This window comes from Xyrauchen texanus, chromosome 17 (assembly GCF_025860055.1).
Source record: "Xyrauchen texanus isolate HMW12.3.18 chromosome 17, RBS_HiC_50CHRs, whole genome shotgun sequence".
In the NCBI taxonomy this organism is placed as follows: domain Eukaryota; kingdom Metazoa; phylum Chordata; class Actinopteri; order Cypriniformes; family Catostomidae; genus Xyrauchen; species Xyrauchen texanus.
Window position 1 is genome coordinate 4,265,465 of NC_068292.1, and position 20,820 is coordinate 4,286,284.

The window sequence follows — 20,820 nt, forward strand, 5'->3', positions numbered from 1 at the left end:
ATATAAAACTAGTATCTGAACTGTTAACAAATACAAATATTTTATATTTTTAGTTACAAACAGACTGTATAAACATCCTACTAATGGTACAGTGTTTTTTGCTTTGTTCACCTCTTTGATATGAGTAGCAAACATGAACTATTATTATAATACCTGGCTAGGTAATTGTAAAGTTCAGCAAAGCACTTCACTGCTGTTTCTTTTTCTGGATTAGCTGATATATTCTCTGTACTGCCATATGATGTTTAGAGAGAAACTATGGTGCACGTCAAGCTTGCATGGAGAGGGAAAGAAAACTGGGACCTATTAAATGAGTCTTTCACTGTCTGGCAAGGCGATTTGATTTGTAACAAGATAAACTTCATCTAAAATTGCTGCGCTACTCAGCATGTGCCACCCACCCGCTGGGGGGGGCGCGCCACTCCCTCACGCATCACTGGCCGAAACGGTCCATGAAGAACATTTAAAACGCAGACTTTTGTGGTTAAGTAATAACACAAGACCATATGGCGATTTCAATCTTATATTGCAGTAATAATGGAAATCATAATGATGTTTCACAGGTCGAAGTCTGCAGGTTACAGTTTCTTTTTGTGGTTGCATAGCACAAAATGTTCTCGCATTTGTGATTGATTTATTCAAAATGTAGAGAGTATTTAATTTTTTACTTTTTTACTTGTAGAAATATTTCAAACAATACATGTTTCCTTGGAAATATTATTTTCAAGTAGAATTGTTTCATTATCACTTCACATGCTGTCAGTCTTTCGTATATCCATTCAATCAACAAAAGCCAGTTCCTTAATGACATCATTCTCCAGGACATGACATCATTTTTGGTGGAAAAACAACCATGAACATCAGTACGTTTTTTGTGATGTTTTGTGCTATTGGTTTTCTTCACTAAAACATTTCATCCTGCTTGATGAATTTACAGCAACCGGTGTGATTATACAGTATCACAGTTTCAAAAGAAGGTACATTTTTAAAATTCAAGTTAACATGATATGTACCCTTATTTAAGCTAACTGTCATCTGAGCAATGGATAAATTTAGCCTGTTAATCATCCTGTTAGTATTCTTATCATTATGTTTTAACTGATCAAATTTAAGTGCCTGAGTTTGACCAGACTATATTTCTGAAAATCTACAGATATACTTCTTTAAAACTCAAGCATATACATTTTGTATTTAGCAGTGACGACCCTGATATTCAGTATTTCAGTATTGGCATTTAAAAGTACTCACCAGTAGGTTCTGGGTCATCTTGGCTGACACTGTTTTCTGGACTCTGGAACATCAGCTCAAAGATCCGTATGGGAGTGACGCTGTTCAGATCCAATTTCTGAGACTGACACATGACAGTGTGTTAAGCTTTACTCGTTTATGAGACACAAGTAAAGTCATTTTTATTTTTATAGTGCTTTTAACAAGAGACTTGGTTTCAAAGCAGCTTTACAGGAACATATGCTATAACAGAAAACAAAGCAGTAATGATTTAGGCATCAATCTTCATTGTGTGTAGTATTTTTGCAGCAATAAACCAGTGTACAGATACTTGCCATTTTTTCCCGTTAACAGATCCTGTTAATTATTTTCACGTTCAATTAATTATTTAATCATTATTACATCCTCGATTTGCATTTTTATTTGACAGTTTGTTATTGTTTGCAGTGCAAAGTTACAGTTCACTTGCACTGTAGAATGTAATATAAATTAAAATGATATGTGTGGTGCAATACAAACATTAATGTGTATTGTGTAGTGAATAAAACACTTTAATAATCATATTTAAATAATTAATTAAGAGTGTTGTTTATCTTCTTCAAAGTAAGTAATATATCGTTTATACATTTTAAAGTGAAAAACATGAAAATAGCTGGTCATCAAACCATGAGATTCATCTGCCACTAGAGCACTGCCGAATCACAACTGACATAAATTGTTCCTCCAACCACTAGAGGACCAAAAGTTATATGGTGTAGCTTTAAATTAGTAAAGTAAGTAAATGTTAGGATGAACACAGATCTGTGTGAATGAGGATGAAACTCACGTTGTAGTTCTCCTGGAGTTCAGAGTCTGTGGAAATGAGACTCAAATCACTGAGGCACAGCGAGTGGCTCGCATCCTGCAATGTAAAGAAAATAAAACGGCATCAATTGAATGCCCTACCACGAGAGGCCTGCGACACAATTAGACCCTGTGATTTCCATGACATGGACAGAGTCGCAATACTCAATATTCACAATGTATTAGTTGCAATATGATAAAATAACCACATGAGGCCTGTGGAAATGGAAATGAGAGTGTGTGATTGTTTGTACGGTGATGGGCCGTGTACCTCTGAGAGTGCGTGACTCACTGTGAAGGGTGCGCCTTTATCGTGACCACGAACGTGACTCTTCAGACTGTACTGAGAGCTGAAGGTCTTCTCACAGCCGCCACTCGGACAGAAGAACGGCTTCTCTCCTGGAACAGAGAGCGAGAGATGAGCTGAAGAGAAGGTGCTTCCATCATATACATGCAAACTCTTGTCTCCTGAAAAAGGAAAACATGAAATATAGCTTAGAATTTATAAAGCATAATTTGGACAATTTAAATTAGACGATAGATTTTGAAATGTCAAAAATATTCAGAAATGTCCTATGGATGTATGGTGATTATCGTTTGTGTTATGTGATTGGGATAGAATGACAGATCTTGAAACCACAGCAAAAGATCAAAGCAGATGTTATTTCCATATAAAAGCAAATTGCTAATTATTCCCACAATAAAAAATTTTACACAGATATTAATAGCACTTCAGACATAATGTTTTTTTTTCTCCTCATTTCTCCCCAATTTGGAATGCCCAATTCAAATGTGCTCTAAATCCTGTGGTGGCGTAGTGACTTGCCTCAATCCGGGTGGTGGAGGACAAATCTCATTTGCCTCAGCGTCTGAGACTGTCAAGCCGTGCATCTTATCCCGTGGCTTGTTGAGTTGCGTTACCACGGAGACATGGCGCGTGTGGAGGTTTCACGCTATTCTCCGCGGCATCCACGCATAACTCACCACGTGCCCCACCGAGAGCGAGAACCACATTATAGCGACCATGAGGAGGTTACCCCATGTGACTCTACCCTCCCTAGCAACCGGGCCAATTGGTTGCTTAAGAAGCCTGACTGGAGTCACTCAGCACACCCTGGATTCGAACTTGCGACACTAAGTGTGTAGTCAGCGTTTTTACTTGCTGAGCTGCCCAGGCCCACTCAGACATAATGTTTGAATGCATCTACACTAACATGAGAAGAAGTCTCTAGTCATGTAAGTAGCCTAATAAAAGCTGTTTTATTTGTGGGATATCACATGACCAGCCAAACTCCTCACTTTATCTCAGCAACTTTCATGGGTGGAATAAATTCATAATGGCTGCAAACAGAGCATTTCTACCACGACATCCATAACGGAGCACTTTTGCTTCTGGGTGATGGTGCATCCACTCCGCTAGGTGTATAAGTCAGGCTTAGCAAAAAGACAAAAATGCTAAGTGCATCTTTAAAAGTAGAGTAGCAAAAACAGTCGGTTTAATTGTAAGATTCAGTGAGATGGTGGGACAAGGTCATGAAAAATGAAATAATAACTCACTAACTCACCAGTGTGTGTCCGTACATGTGTTTTCAGGTGGTGACTAGCAGCGAAAGCCTTACCACAGCCATCATGATCACACCTACAGACACAGACACAACTTAACTGTCAATCTGACCAGTAAAACATGTCTTTACTACACAACAAGCAAACCAGCTTAAGAGTAAATTATCTGGTAAGATATGGGGTCACGGTATACTGAGAGCTGTTGAGAACAAAGTTCAATTTGTAATTCCATACGGTGCCATTAGATTTACTTGCATTATGTGAATTATATCTGCTTTCTCAAAAATGTTTTGAGTACTCTAAGGTGCTATTTAACTAAAAGCAATCATTACTATTATGTGCTACTCACCGGAATGGTTTTTCTCCTGTGTGTGTGCGGATGTGCTTCCTCAGGTCACTGAGTGTGGTAAAGTATTTAGTGCATCCCTCTGATTCACAATTAAAGGTCTTCCCAGTGTGCAGCCTCTGGTGTGCTTTCAGTCTAAAAACAGAGAACCTCAGAAATCATGCACTCAGCAGTATAAATCATTCAGCAGGTGCTTTTATGCCATGAGCTCAGTGGAAAAGATGGCAGACAAGTTGCGAAAAATGAATGAAATACATTTATATTCAACAATAATGCAAAGTGTGAGGCATGGGTAGCTCAGGGAGTACTGACGCTGACTACCACCCCTGGAGTCACGATTTCAAATCCAGGGTGTGCAGAGTGACTCCAGCCAGGTCTCCTAAGCAACCAATTTGGCCCGGTTGCTAGGGAGGGTAGAGTCACATGGGGTAACGATTAGGGATCCTTGCTCTCAATGGGGCTCATTGTAAGTTGTGCGTGGATCGTGGAGAATCCACTGCTCGCTACGTGATAAGATGCGCAGATTGCAAACAAGCAAGCGGCAGGGAATTTGTGGGAGTTTATGAATGATCTGTATCCCAAATCTGCAGAAATCTGTTGCGTTTTTTGCGGAATACTTTGCAAGCAAATTCTGTATGGGCCTGATTATTGCTTGAAAAAATAGATAAAGCAATGTTTACTTGATTGAGAAATACCTGAAGACTAAGTGCCATTGCTGTAATTTAATTCCTTAATAGAGTATATTAATATATAACTTTATGAAATAAAGGTATGTGCTGAATAGCATATTATTTGTTGTTGTGGTATTGAGAATTGTGAAATTTTATCCTATCAGTTAGTGTCAGGCCTTAGAAGGCAGTTGCCTATAGAGATATAAAAAAAAAAATTCTGATGCATCGCGACCTTCATATGAATGATCTAGATATACATTTTGAAATCCCAAGATCGATAATTTACCTTCCACTACAATGAGAGGAAATCACTCTTTCTGTTCTTTACAGTCAGTCTTTGATCAAAAACAACTGAAGAATAAACTTACAAGTTTACACTTGTAGTTCGGTTCTCTTGGTCTAGACCAAAAAAGAAAATGATACTATGGTTTTTCCTGCATAGAAAATTACTAGGTGGCCACCTCCGTCAAATTTCGTGCCGCCTCCGGCTGTCTACAAAACTCTGGTGAGTGTCTTCGTGGAAAACTACAAATCTCGGCAATAATAATAAAATAATTCCATTGTCGAATAGTCGCTTGATGTCATTTAACGTAATTTGAGGTCATATAAACCTATAATGATGACACGCGAGACGAGAGGAGCGCAGCAGCTCGAGAGTCTGATAGAAACACAGATCACAGCTTGGCGATATATCGTTATTTCATCCTTAATTAAAGTTCAAATAATATGGGAGCGTGCCATGTAAATAAGCACAAACTCCAAAACTGTCATTCTCTGAGCGGTCAAGAGCTGCTTCAACCAGTCGCGGAAGAGACCAATCTGAGCGGGAGTCGAGACCTGGAGAGATTTAAAGTTCCGCCGGCTGATATGTACTCTAACACGGAGACGTTCGTCTCTCACCCCCGCTGTCTGCAGCTCGCAGCGTCATCATCATGAGATCATCATGATAAGATCAATGTTATGTGAAAAATAACACTAAACTGACAACAACAATAAAATGTGTGTATATATACATATATTGGTTTTGGATAGACAAGATTGACAAATGCTTATCAATAATACTCTTATGGCTAAAATGTTTACAGTGTTCAGTGACTAAAATGTCAATATGACTAAATGTTACTAAAATATGACTAAAATGTCAACAGTTTTCATTGACTAAAACTACATTAAAAAGCCCAGACTTTGTTAACTAAAAGTAGTCTAAAAAATGTTTAAAAAAAAAAATAGTATAAGGATTACCAAATATGATAAAAACTAAAAAGGTCATTAGTAGTGTAGTACCAAAAGCATCAGGAAAAAGTCACAACCTGATTGGACAGCTTTTATGACGTATATATTTTGACAGAACTTGCCGATCATCCAAAACAATGCTGGCTGCTGGGAGAAATGCACTCATATATATATATATATATATGGTGGTTTTTTTACCAGCTGATAACAAACGAAGAGCAAATAAAATGTTTGCAAAGGAATTCGTCCATTGTACACACAAACGAAGATATGCTGCACGACAGCTGATGGCAGTTCCGACGCCTGTACCGAACTGTAATGGGCAACATAGCTCCTATGATGAGAAGAATCAGGTATGCTTGAGGTCAGTAAAGGCTAATTATTTCCTGTTTTTGGTCTGTTTAGACGTCTTTGGTCAATGTTGTGTTCTAATATCATTGTATTTAAATTGTATGCTGTATTATATAAATGTAATATGATATAAAAATAATATGAATGTTTAGATTATACACTCACCTAAAGGATTATTAGGAACACCTGTTCAATTTCTCATTAATGCAATTATCTAATCAACCAATCACATGGCAGTTGCTTCAATGCATTTAGGGGTGTGGTCCTGGTCAAGACAATCTCCTGAACTCCAAACTGAATGTCAGAATGGGAAAGAAAGGTGATTTAAGCAATTTTGAGCGTGGCATGGTTTTTGGTGCCAGACGGGCCGGTCTGAGTATTTCACAATCTGCTCAGTTACTGGGATTTTCACGCACAACCATTTCTAGGGTTTACAAAGAATGGTGTGAAAAGGAAAAACATCCAGTATGCAGCAGTCCTGTGGGCGAAAATGCCTTGTTGATGCTAGAGGTCAGAGGAGAATGGGCCGACTGATTCAAGCTGATAGAAGAGCAACTTTGACTGAAATAACCACTCGTTACAACCGAGGTATGCAGCAAAGCATTTGTGAAGCCACAACACGCACAACCTTGAGGCGAATGGGCTACAACAGCAGAAGACCCCACCTGGTACCACTCATCTCCACTACAAATAGGAAAAAGAGGCTACAATTTGCAAGAGCTCATCAAAATTGGACAGTTGAAGACTGGAAAAATGTTGCCTGGTCTGATGAGTCTCGATTTCTGTTGAGACATTCAGATGGTAGAGTCAGAATTTGGCATAAACAGAATGAGAACATGGATCCATCATGCCTTGTTACCACTGTGCAGGCTGGTGGTGGTGGTGTAATGGTGTGGGGGATGATTTCTTGGCACACTTTAGGCCCCTTAGTTCCAATTAGGCATCGTTTAAATGCCACGGCCTACCTGAGCATTGTTTCTGACCATGTCCATCCCTTTATGGCCACCATGTACCCATCCTCTGATGGCTACTTCCAGCAGGATAATGCACCATGTCACAAAGCTCGAATCATTTCAAATTGGTTTCTTGAACATGACAATGAGTTCACTGTACTAAAATGGCCCCCACAGTCACCAGATCTCAACCCAATAGAGCATCTTTGGGATGTGGTGGAACAGGAGCTTCGTCCCCTGGATGTGCATCCCACAAATCTCCATCAACTGCAAGATGCTATCCTATCAATATGGGCCAACATTTCTAAAGAATGCTTTCAGCACCTTGTTGAATCAATGCCACGTAGAATTAAGGCAGTTCTGAAGGCGAAAGGGGGTCAAACACAGTATTAGTATGGTGTTTCTAATAATCCTTTAGGTGGGTGTATTTTAACTAGTGTTTATGCTGCTTCATTATCATCAATGCTCGTGCTTGCAAATATGTGTTCAGGTTAAATGAGTAAAATGCACTTTAAATATGCCCATATTAGAAAATCACCATCTTATAATGATTTCTGAAGGATCATGTGACACTGAAGACTGCAGTAATGATGCTGAAAATTCAGCTTTGTTCACAAATTGCATTTTACAATATATTCAAATAGAAAACGGTTCTTTTAAATTGTAAAAAGAGTTCACACAATGCTTTTACTGTATTTTGGATCAAATAAATGCAGCCTTGGTGAGCAGAAGAGACTTCTTTTAAACGGTAGTGTAGGTCTAAAATTAAGTAAAGTCATTATGTAAAGAAAATATATAGTCAGATTACTTTTAACTTAAAACTTGATTTTGATCATTAAGTTTCCTCACATTCATTCTCTCTCTGTCACATTCCTCATTGATAGGCCCAGGGGAGGGGTCTTTTGTCTCCTCAGGTGTGAATTACAATCAATATTCATTATAGTTCACGCCTCCTCGCAAATGACCTTTCTAACACTAAAAGTGTCTTACAAAAGTTCAATTACTATATTGTTTTGTATAAGTGATCATGATGGTTTTCACATAATTTTGTAGCAAAAACTCTAGGCTACAAGATCCAGTTCTCAAAAGTCTTGTTAACAAATGTTTAGTATGTGTTATATGGCCTTATTTAAATGACTTAAATTTTCAAAAGACTTATTTTCTCAAAAATACAAACATGTACACACATTTTGCTCACATATTATTGTAGCCCAGTTTATGCTGAATAGTATTATCAGACTTAAGCCATTAATGTGTTTTTAAGCAACTGAAGCAACTTCTCCAGGGCCCAAAACACCCTCAGACCCCAGAGGGTTAACTAGCTTAATTACGTATCTACTTTCATTACTTTTCAGCTAATTGGAAGCTAATGTGTAAACATGTATTCACCAAACAGTTTTATTCAGGATTCACAGTATGGTACCCCTTCAACCGAACAATTCCAGTCATTGCATTTATAAAATGTAATATTTAAAAGTCTGGTTATCCACCATTAAATGTTTCCCCTGAATATGTATAGCAGAATATGGTGTAACACCGCTGCCACTGTTTATCTCTTGTTTCGACAGGTGTAAAATGCTTCTTGTTTTACATCCTGCCCCTAATTGACTGGCAGTATTAAAATAGTCAGCATTTGACTGATACTGTACTGATGTTTATTTAGCTATTTATTTATTTTAATGTATTCCTTATTTTAATGATCAGCCATATAGTACTGATGCTTAAGTTATTTATTGTATTTTTATTTATTCTTTATTTTCTCAGTGTTCATTTCTAGAATTTGTAGACAATGTATAATAATAATATTCTTTGCCAAAAATATTTAAGAAAGCAGCCTTCTGAGTACATTTGCATAGTCATATCGCTGCACAATTCATATAGAAATGGTCTGTTTTCATTCCAGCTAAAAAATTAAATATATCGGCCACCATATTGGTAATCGGTGAATGTTCCCCACTTAAAATTGGCATCGGTCTCAAATATCCCATATCGGCTCTAATCGATATCGAATAGAAATCGAATTGAATCAAGAGCTTGTGAATCGAATTGGGAAATCTTTATCAATGCCCAGCTCTAGAAATAACAAAAAAATTTGGTCCGGGTGTCAGACCTACCAACTGTTTCAACTAAAATCTTGCTGTCCTCTGCCATAGCAAAGCTCCCACAGTAAAATGTGCAACACAATGAGCAAACAAACACAAACTAAATGCACATTTAGTTCACCTAAATTAATTAAAGTTCACCTGTAGAGTGTGTTGAAGGCTTTCTCGCAGCCCTGAACATCACACTCAAAGGGTTTCTCTTTCGTGTGGACGCGAACATGGATCTTCAGGCTGTAGGATGTAAGAAAGGCTTTGCCGCACCCCTGCTGATTGCACACAAATGTGTATTCACCGCGGTGCGTCTTCTGATGCGTGCGCAGGTTGCCAGCCGTGCTGTATGTGCGCGTACAGCCCTCGAACATGCATTGGTAGCGCTTCACCTGAGATAAACAGAGAAGGACCAACAGTTACAAAGAGAAATTACTAGACAAAATATTCTTGTCCTCAGAGTCAGTAATTTTTCTGTTTGCTTATTTCTTCTTATATAACCTACTACATCAACCTCCCACAACATTCTCTCACAGATGCTGCACAAGGACACTTCTCAAAATAGCAGAGAATAAAGTCCACATTGACTTATGAGCCTAAACAGCATAATACATAAATCTTTCAATGATAAAATCACTCACATTAAAGTCTAGCAAACATTATAAAACTGTCACTGCCTGCAACATATGGTGCATTCGTCCTCCTGGGAAGTTCAAACTTATGAAGTCGTAAATCGTAAATACGATGCAATGTGCATTCAAGTGAACTTAATCTGATGGAATGGACCTGTCTTGCAATTTCATTTTTCTCTCTCTAGTTTTCACTTACTAGAGTCAGGAGCTAGCAAACCTGCCATCCAATTAATGAAATGAGGTTGGAGGTGTGGGATAGAGCTACTTTGACTTATAAAAAGCACTCAAAAGTTTTGAGATTGTTCTTCACAAGAAGCATATGCTGACATGGACCATGCCTTGCAAAAAAGATCTCAGAAGACATATGATCAAGAATTGTTGCTTGGCATTAAGCTGGAGATGGTTTTAAATTTATCTCAAAGAGCTTAGATATTCTGTCCACAGTTAGACAAACTGTCTATAAATGGAGACAACTCAGTACTGTGGCTACTCTCCCTAAAATTGGCCATCCAGCCAAGATGACTCTAAGGGCACACTGCAGAATGCTCAATGAGGTAAAAAAAAAAGAAAAAGAACCCTATAGTGACAGCTTAATACTTGAAGGAATCATTGGAACTGGTTAACATCTCTGTTCATGAGTGTACTATATGGAAAAAATTAAACTGGCATGGTGTCCATGGTAGGACACCACAAAGGAAGCTGCTGTTTCCAACAAAAACATTGCTTCGCGTCTGTAGTTTGCCAGAGACCACCTTGACCCTCCACAGCGCTACTGGGAAAATGTTTTGTGCGTACTAGAGACATTTGCCAGACATGCATATAATAAAGCCAAGCACACACTACAGAATCAATTGCAAACTGGATATATCAACCACACGACCATGGTCCCTGACTAAAACTATGATCCCGAAATTCATTAACAAACTCAAGAACAAAGCAACAGGTCAGTTTATGATTACATGTCAACAAACAACATGAAAGACAAGCTTGTGACCATTATTGCACTAAGTTGCACAGAAAGGGAAAAACTGCTGAAAATAATGACAGGACAGCGGTTCAGGAGAAGTGGGTGATGTTTTTCTTTTCTAATAATTTGTTTGGCTCCTGCTTTCCAATGCCTTTCCTCTAGCGCTCTCTGGCCTGTTTCATTGGCTGTTTCTCATTGCTGCACTTTCGTTTGTCAGAACAGATTGCTTGATTGATTACTTAAGCAGCAACCCTGCTATTTGTGTCACTTTACTATCACCTGTTATGAGGAACGGAGAAGCTAACATCTGCACTCTTACAGAAGCAGATATCTCATAATATCCCATGTAGCCACCCTGGACCAGCAGTTGATTGTTGTGGTTATAGTTATACGCAAGGGATTGATTAATTCTAAATCAATATTTTAATAATTAAAAAAACAAAATGGAGGATAAGATACATCGAGATAAATCGAATCATGAGGCCAGTGAAGGTTCACACCTCTAATACTCATCCATATTTTATCCTCACTTCAATGCATATTATGTTATTTTGATAAGATAATCAAGTATTCTAAATTAAAGCAAGGGCATACAAAGGACTGTGCGACTACATGGAAATCTGCCCAATAAGCACAATATTGAATATTCACATCATAATTGCAATGATTTTAATGTGCTTTTATTTGGCCATTAAGTTTCATAAAGAGCAGATCAGTCATCAGTAGACTAATTTCAAAATCCCTCAAGGCTGCATAATTAATCAAAATAACACCAAAATCGATAGATTGTCATATGTGATTATAAAACTGATATTTACAGACAGATAAATATGGTCTGTGACTTCAGAATAAATGGTTGACGTGCTGCTCTGTGCACATTAGGGGCTCAAGGGCTCACGGTTTAAATGCTTTTAGAGTAGTTCACATGCATTGTGAAAGAAAAGTGCTGCATTTTCAAGCATTTACACAATTCTCAATATTAGTAACCTCTACAAGTTATTATATAAATCAACAAAATTTTCGTGATCACGACTTAAGTGTAAATCACTGCAGAATCATTCCAGAGACGTAATTCGTTATTGCAAAGTCAGAGGAGCATGAGCAGGCAGCTGAAATAGCTTTGTGCCATGAAGCACTGTATACATTGAAGCACTCTATAGGAGCTTAAATCATTTTGGGGGGAAAAAACATGATCTGTGACGTCCTAAGCTTCATTCATCTGAAAATCAAGTGACTGCTTCAGTATGTGGTTCAAAAGAAGTGCAAAGTACAAGTTTGAACCCAATACAGTCACATAAGCACATTTCACTCCCATTTGAATAAAATGGTACAGTCCATCCCACAAGCATATTTATTTTCCAATCTAGAAGTTAATAATCAGTTATTCATTTACTTTCAGACATAGTTTTATTTTTAAACAGAACACAGTAACTTCTTAAATCATATATGAAGCCTTCTCTTTGTTTTTATATATTTATTTATTTATAAAAACTTTAGGAAAAAAAAAAAAGATGAAAACAAGCTTTTGTTAGTTAAATAGAATTAGTAAAAATGGTATTACTTGTTGTGCTTCATTTCCAGATGGCAGTAAATTGAAACTTGTTCAGAAGCTTTGAGTAAAGAACCCAATTTCATAAAGTTTGTTATGAAAGCCACATTGCTTCAGAAAGCTTCATTTTCCCATCATTACTCCATGGATATCGGCTGATGACTGAGAGATGCAGGTCAGCAGACCTGTTAGTCTTTATAAAGCCAAGATAATATCCATCTCCTTGACCTAAAGAAGCCTACTGCTGCGATAAAATGAATATGAAGATGCTGTGCCTGTGATAAGGTGCTGCAAGGTGTTTTCTTGTGAGAACTGAAAGTCGAAATCACAAGATCACAAGAGAAAATTAAGTCATGATCACAAGAAAACAACTTTCATTATGTTGAGATCATGAGAAAATTAATCGTGATCACGAGAAAACAAGACCAAGGACACACTGGCCTTCCATGGATATCACATTTATCTGCATTACATCAGCCTATCGGCCTCCCTGCTCTCAAGATATTGGCATTGGCTATTAAAAAACCCATATCAGTTGATCACTATTAACAGCTCGATTTTGACACCCCTCTGTGGACATTTTACCCAGAAAATGGAGCTCATACATGCCCATACTCGGGGTGTAATGATCCATCAATCTGGATTGATGCATTGATTAATTAACCAACGATGCGAGTCATCGATGCAATGCGTAAAGAACGATGTTTATTCTTTTAAGATGCACCTTTATTTTTGACACTCATGCGATGTAGCAACCTTATAATTAGAGATGCACCGATTGCAATTTTCTTGGCCAATTCCGATTTCCGATTTTTTGCAAGTGTGACCTGCCGATACCGATTTTTTCCCATTCCGATTTTCTTTCTAAGAACTATTATTGACCGCATATACAAACAAAATCTACCTTTCTTCAATGCAACATTTTATTTTCATAATAAAATAAATGATTAAACATTACAATTTCCCCCAAACTGCACTAAATTACAGGATCTTCTCTCACTTAAACAACTCTCAAAATAAAGTGCTCTGTGACTGGAAAGAGGTACAAATAACAATTAACTGCAAATGAGTTGCTTTATATAACAGATGTCATTTTCCACTATTTTTATAAATTGACCTTTTTCTCTTTATTACTCGTCTAACAAAACAATTCCAAAGATCTGAAAAACTGAAGTGTTCAATACGCTCAACTTACGTTAGATGTCCAAATATCAGTTGTAAAACTGAGCACTGCTTCGGGAACGGCTTGAAACCATACCCGTCAACACTCCTGTTTTTCCCGGGAGTCTCCCGTTTTGTTATTTCTCCCAAAAAAACTCCCGTAATTTGTATGGCCCAAACCACGTTATATGAATAATCACATCAATATATTATTCCAAGGTGGTCCAGTTGCCAGATCTTGAATGAAACGCATCCTACTCACACAATCGACACATCATACATATTACAAATTATTTATGACCTCAACCTGGCAACCAAAACCCATTTGCGCTGTTGATATCTGCGCAGGTAGTAGACGCGGGATGTTAAATCAAGCATCACTGGTAGATGGGAGGAGAAGACTCAGCTGGTACTCCGGTGAAAAAAAAACAAAATATACATGTACTTTTAACAACAGCTGGATGGAAGAATTTAATTTCATATCCCGAAGCCATATCGACAATGCCCACGCCTTTTGCAATGTGTGTCGCACTGATTTTAATATCGGACACGGTGGGAAAAATTACGTTACTCAGCACATTAAATCACAACGGCAACATTTCTGTAGTATTTAGCCTGCCTTTGCCATCTAGCACCCCACTACCCTCTCCCGGATTTGTGTACCCAAATGTTGACAGATAACAGGCTGCGTGTGTGACATGACACGAGATTAAACAACTCGGGCAACGCGACGTCGGAAAGTACCTCCTACTCTGTATCGAGGAAATTTATCAGATTTCTGATCCCTCTGTCCTCAACTATGGAGAACAGCTGGTCATCCAAGGCCATGAATTCCATAATTTTCCTCGTAATTGCTTTGGTATTTTCGCTGCTCATACCAAGGAATGATAGGAGAGGCTGCTGACTTGTGGCTGGCTCTGAGCTCTGGCTTGCTTTAGCCGCTTTCCCTTTTTAGCTTCATTTTTAAAATGGGCATTTTCAGCTGGGTGATGGTGTTGTAAATGGCTAATTAGGTTTGTTGTTCCGGTGGTTCCCCCACAGTTTACTTTGGCCTTACAATTATTACACATTTCGAACTTTATGTATTCTTCACTCACAGTGATGATCTTCCACGCCAATGACATGTTTACGTGTGGCTGTAACGTTATTGCCTGCGCCGCTGGCAACAAAACGGACCGGCTTGGAATCGGAAAGACGTGAGGCTGACTGGCCGGTTACCAGTCCAGCCGAGCATGCGGAAAATCGGCTAATTCCGGTCCCTGGCCAGTCGATCGGTGCATCTCTACTTATAATATTAATTTCGCTTTATAAGCACTAAATATGCTTCTCATGTTGGACACAGATGTGCGTGGTGTGATTGATGTTGTGCTCTTCAATATTCATTCGTGCACGTCAACAGGGCTGCGGGCTTCCCTCAATATTGCGGCGCATGCGACGTATTTAAATTCTACATGAGAATTTTCGCTTTTAAAGTGCTGTGAAGCAATTCAACCATGTCAAATGGCTAAACAGCAACAATATTCTGAACAGCGCAGAATAGGGAGAGAGAAAACGCCTGCCCTGCAATACCAAAATCAATTACAAGACTTTTCACATCAACACCCTTACTAACATTTAGCGCTGTAAACTGCAACAAACTTTCAATACAACCGTGGAAAATGTAGCCAAGAAAAAACACGGAAAACACATAATCTTTTTTTAAGTATTTTTAATTGAAGGACTTGCTTGGCTGTTGTAGAGATGACAAACTGCCACAGTTTTTAGTGCGTACCTCCTTCCACATGGCAATTCCATTCCATCATTAAACTATTAATTATCACTTGTTATTGCATGACTTATATATACACTGCATCACGAGCAGGTAGTACTTCACTTTCTGTTAATCACACGAAGTAACGCACCCACTTTGCTTCAGTCAGACTACGCGGATGACAGCCCACATTCCGTGTTTCATTTGTTTCTTTTTGCATTCAGAACATCACATAATGCAATAAGAAAACGGCCACTATTAATCCTTCAGATTTCGAAACCAGCATACAGGTACACCCTCCTTAAACCATGGACATTCAAAATTACATTAAGCAATTAAAAGAGAAAACATAAAAATCTGAGTCTATTCAAAATATAAATTAAACCTGGAAGTAAAGTTTTAGGATTTTGCAAGTGATTAACCGAAAAGGGCTAAATAATTGATAGACTTGTGATGCGCAAATAACCATTGAGGAAAATAATGAATTTAATCAATTTTGGAATAAGGCTGTAAGTTAACAAAATGTGGAAAAAGTTAAGCGCTGTGAATACTTTCTGGATGCACTGTATCTTAGACAGAAAGATAGGGACTGTAGAATAGAATAGAATTCATAGACAATTTTGAGCGTTTTTGGGGTAGACCTGACCTGCTAAAGAGAGACAGACTCCATCCCTCCAGGGAAGGTGCCGCTCTGCTCTCTAGTAATTTGGCTCATAGTCTTAATAATGATAGAATTTGACTAACTGGGGCCCAGATCAGGAAGCAGACAAACTGGTTAATCCGAACATCTGCTAGCTGCCTTTAGATGACACACAGGTCACATAAACTACAACACATAGAGACTGTATCACCTAGATATCACATAGAGACTGTGTCTGTTCCCAAACTACCAATACCAATCACAAAAACACTCACTAAATCATTTAGAATAAATTTGATTAAGGTCAAACTTGAACAAAACAAACAAATTAAAGATAAACATAATTTAAAGATAGGGCTACTAAACATTAGATCTCTTTCTACCAAAGCACTATTTGTAAATTAAATTATTACAGATCATATTTTGGATGTGCTCTGTTTGACTGAAACCTGGCTTAAACCGGATAAATATATTAGTTTAAATTAATCTACTCCCCCATGTTATTGTTATAAACATGTGCCTTGTCTGATGGGTCAAGGAGGAAGTGTTGCTACAATGTACAGTGAAGTTTTCGGTGTTACTCACCGGACAGGATATACATTTAAGTCTTTTGAACTAATAATGTTTAATGTGACACCGTCAGATATAAATAAAAAACGGTCATCTTTTGCCCTTGCTACAGTATATAGATCACCTAGGTCACATTCTGATTTCCTTGGGGATTTTGATAATTTTTTTATCAGATCTAGTAGTTACTGTAGATGGAGCTTAAATTGTTGGTGACTTCAACATTCAAGTAGATAATGAAAAAGACACATTGGGATACTTTTATCGATATTCTCAACTGGCTTGGCGTCAGACAAAATGAAACAGGACTAAATCATCGCCATAATCATATGCTAGATTTAATTCTGTCATATGGAGTTGATGTTGATAATATAGAAATTTTGCCACAGAGCGATGACATCTCGGATTATTACCTTGTCTCTTGTATGCTGCGATCAGCTAATGTTACTCAATCTACACCATGCTATCATTCAGGTAGAACTATTCTTTCGACCACTAAAGATAGCTTCACTAATAATCTTCCAGACCCATCTAAACCCCAAAGCCTAGAAAAACTTGATGAGATAACAGAAAATATAAATACAGTCATCTCTAACACTCTTGATAGTGTCACCCCACTTCGATTAAAGAAAATGTAAGAAAAAAGCCATGCTGCATGGTACAATGATCACACTCATGCTCTCAAGAGAGAAGTTCGGAAAATGGAGCGCAAGTGTAAGAATACAAGATTAGAGGTATTTTGTGGTGCATGGAAGTATAGTTTCTGTAGCTCACTAAAAGCTGCCAGGTCAGCAACATTTAGCAAACTCATAGAAAATAACCACAACAATCCTAGATGTTTATTCAGTACTGTGGCTATATTAGTTAGTAATGAAGCCTCAACAGAACCAGATATTCAATCGCAGCACAAAAGTAATGACTTCATGAATTTCTTTACTGATAAAATTGAAATAATCAGAAATTAAATTGGAATTATGAAATCATGTCACAGTACCTCAGAAAACAGTGTTTACAAATAGCTTATTAAGAAGCCACAACTTGATCCTGGAGAACTGGCTAATTATAGACCGCTTTCAAATCTCCTGTTTATGTCAAAAAATACTAGAAAAGGTAGTATCCTCCCCAATATGTTCATTTCTACAGAAAAATAGTATATATATATATGATCAATTTCAGTCAGGATTTAGGCCTCACAGTACAGAGACTGCACTTATCAGTTACAAATGACTTGCTCTTATCATCTGATCGTGGCTGCATTTCACTTCTAGTCCTTTTAGATCTTAGTGCTACATTGGACACGACAGATAACAACATTCTATTGAATAGGAGAACTCCACTGCTACGTGTCGCTGTGTGATGATGACTAATAGCAGCCGGTGCCAGCCAAACATCACCTCAGTCTATTACGATATTAGGATGAACTGATGCCGACTCCAACCATAAGATGGAATACTTCATATGCCATTGCCTGAACCTTGGATTTAGGATAGACCTCACAGAAATTACCAGCCAGGTTGAACTGCAATGCACCTAACTGATCTCTGCCTGCATCACCTCAGCCTAATGATGGACTACACTCTTATAATGAAATACCTAGACTATCAATTAATTGCCAACAAACCCCTTCAGCCAACTAACAAGGACAATTGCATATGTGATCTTCTGCAGTTAATCCAGGATGGACTTCAAAGACATTAGTCATTATTGTTAGTTCATAACAATAATGACTACTGTTTTAAACACTGACCCTTAACACTTAGTGTAACAATTTTAAACCACGACTTGCACTATACATAAGTAATATTGGCATTGTATTCATGATGTTATCCAGAGGGGAACTGGCCCCCACAGTGAGTCTGGTTTGTCCCATGGTTATTTTTCTCCATTAACCAACATCTTATGGAGTTTTGTGTTAATGCATGATCTTCTGTATAGCTGTGTGATATAATATGTGTGTTGTGAAAGGCGCTATACAAATAAAAAAATACTAGACTTGACTGACAGTCTCGATCAACATTCACTTTCAAAATATGGAGAAAAACATATTCACTGAAAGTGACTCAGGCAAACATTCTGTCTAATATCTACTTCGTGTTGCATGGAAGAAAGTAAGTCATACGGTTTGGAACAACATGATGGTGAATGACAGAATTTCCATGAATAATAACAATAATTCTGTAATACATGATAAATGTGTATTATGTAATGGAATATAGGGGAGTTAAAGGAATAGTTCACCTAAAAATTAAAATTTGCTGATAAATTTAGCAGGTCATCCCAGTCTACCTGGATCAGGGGCAGGGACAAGTGGAGGGAAACAAAACAAATGTGGCACCAACACGCTGTAACAGCGATCGTGCCAAATTAACAAACATTTTTAAAAAAAGCAAGGGAAATGCCAACACGGAGTGGCAGTGGGGAAAAAAAAACCACTTACTTGCCGGTTCTCAGATACTCCATAGCTTGGTATTCAGCCACTCCTCCACCCACTCCTCCACCCTCTAATGGACGACAGCCGCGCCTCCCCAGGTGGATCGGAGGCAGTCTTCCGGCCCCTGGAGGACAAAACGCCCCGCTGCATTCTCGGGAAACAGAAGGGGTCTCCACCGCCCCTGGCAGCAGTTCTCCCGCTCCAGGCGGGCGGCCGGGAGCACCTCCCCTCTCGCGGTCGGCGGTCATCATGACCTCGCCGTGTTTAGCAGCTGGTAGGGGTCTCCCCCCACCCCTGACCGCTCCAGGCGGTCAGCTAGGAGCCCTTCTCCCTTCGTGGTCAGCGGCAGTTTGCCCACTCTCAGGCAGCCGGGCTCCTCCGTCCCCCAGCAGATGGCTGCGGCTGCTCCATTGGGGTGGATGGTAGTTGCGAGGAATCTACTAAGGTGCATCCCTTCCCGGGTTTCGGCACCAGTGTAAAGGGATTAATGGAAAGGAGGAGGTCGAGAACCGGCTTGACAATATAAATAATAGTTTAATATAAAACTCAAATCAAAAAGACAAACACACACACAGGTGTCGGACAGCTGCCCATAAATCTCTCTCTCTATCGCACTGCCGTCTTCGGTCGCCCTCTATCCCTCTTGAGGGTTAATTAGCCTGATTAGGGTGCAGGTGTTCGGAATCACGACCCGGCCCCGCCCTCCACCCTGCCACACCGACCTCTCTACCCTAAACATAACCGATAGTGTTATAAAGGCAAATTTGACATGGAAACACGTGTTTCTATGACACTTTGGGCTTGCATGCTCTTCAGGACTCGTACCCCGATTCTTTGCATTGTAAGTGCAATGCCCTATCAGTTGAGCTACTGCATAATTTAATCACAGCTAGTACTGGACGATTAATCAGATCGCTATCGCGATGTCAGCCTGTGCGATTATATGACGGCAAATGCTGCGATTTTATTAAATAAATAAGTGCATGTGTGGACATGACAGCCCATTCTCTCTGTTAGCTGTTTGCCCATTTTCTACACTGCTAATAAAAAGATGACCAGTCAGTCTCAGTTTAGGGAGTGGCAAGTGTGGTCATGTCATGTGAGTTTCCGGTGTTCAGAGTGGAAATCAGGGGAAGATGAATGCCGAGCAGACACTGAACTGGTGGCCAGAAAAAATAACACAGAAACACAGATCACGGCTTGACGATAAGTCTTTATTTCATCAATAATTAAAGTTAATATAATACGGGAACGTGACATGTAAATAAGCTCAAACTCCAAAACTGTCATTCTCTGTGCGGTCAGAGCTGCTTCAAACAGTTCTGGAAGAGACAAAATCTGAGCGGGAGTCGAGACCTGGAGAGATTTAAAGTTCCACCGGCTGATGCACCCTCTAACACGGAGACGCTCATCTCTCACCCCCGCTGTCTGCAGCTCGAGTGTCTGATAGAAACATAGATCACAGTTTTGCGATATGTCTTAATTTTATCCTTAATTAAAGTTCATATAATACAGGAGCGTGCCATGTACGGGAGTGTGCCACAAACTCCAAAACTGTCATTCTCGGTGTGGTCAGAGCCGCTTCAACCAGTCGCGGAAGAGACCCAATCTGAGTGGGAGAGATTTAAAGTTCCGCCGGCTGATGCGCACTCTAACACGGAGACGCTCGTCTCTCATCCCCACTGACTGCAACTTGCAACATGTTGCATCATTGTTGAGATAATCATAAGATCAATCTTATGTGAAAAATAACATTAAAATTAAAACAATAAAATGTATGTGTGTATATATATATATTTAAACGCACAACAACAACAGTTTTAGTGGTTTGAGTGAACCACACTTT

General features: G+C 38.8%; 1 protein-coding gene across 2 annotated transcripts in view; it reads right to left on the minus strand.

The window, feature by feature from the left end:
- mtf1 (metal-regulatory transcription factor 1) overlaps positions 1-20,820 on the minus strand; it is a 41,388-nt gene that overhangs the window by 9,635 nt on the left and 10,933 nt on the right. Inside the window, exons 4-9 of one of the 2 annotated variants that reach the window (XM_052147685.1) lie at positions 9,431-9,669; positions 3,983-4,114; positions 3,636-3,709; positions 2,363-2,469; positions 2,054-2,128; positions 1,249-1,351 (exon numbers count right to left, since the gene is read on the minus strand). In XM_052147685.1, the coding sequence (XP_052003645.1) occupies positions 1,249-1,351; positions 2,054-2,128; positions 2,363-2,469; positions 3,636-3,709; positions 3,983-4,114; positions 9,431-9,669 (730 nt within the window). Of the gene's footprint in view, positions 1-1,248; positions 1,352-2,053; positions 2,129-2,341; positions 2,470-3,635; positions 3,710-3,982; positions 4,115-9,430; positions 9,670-20,820 lie in introns of both variants that reach the window. The other variant, XM_052147684.1, reaches the window with a different exon arrangement.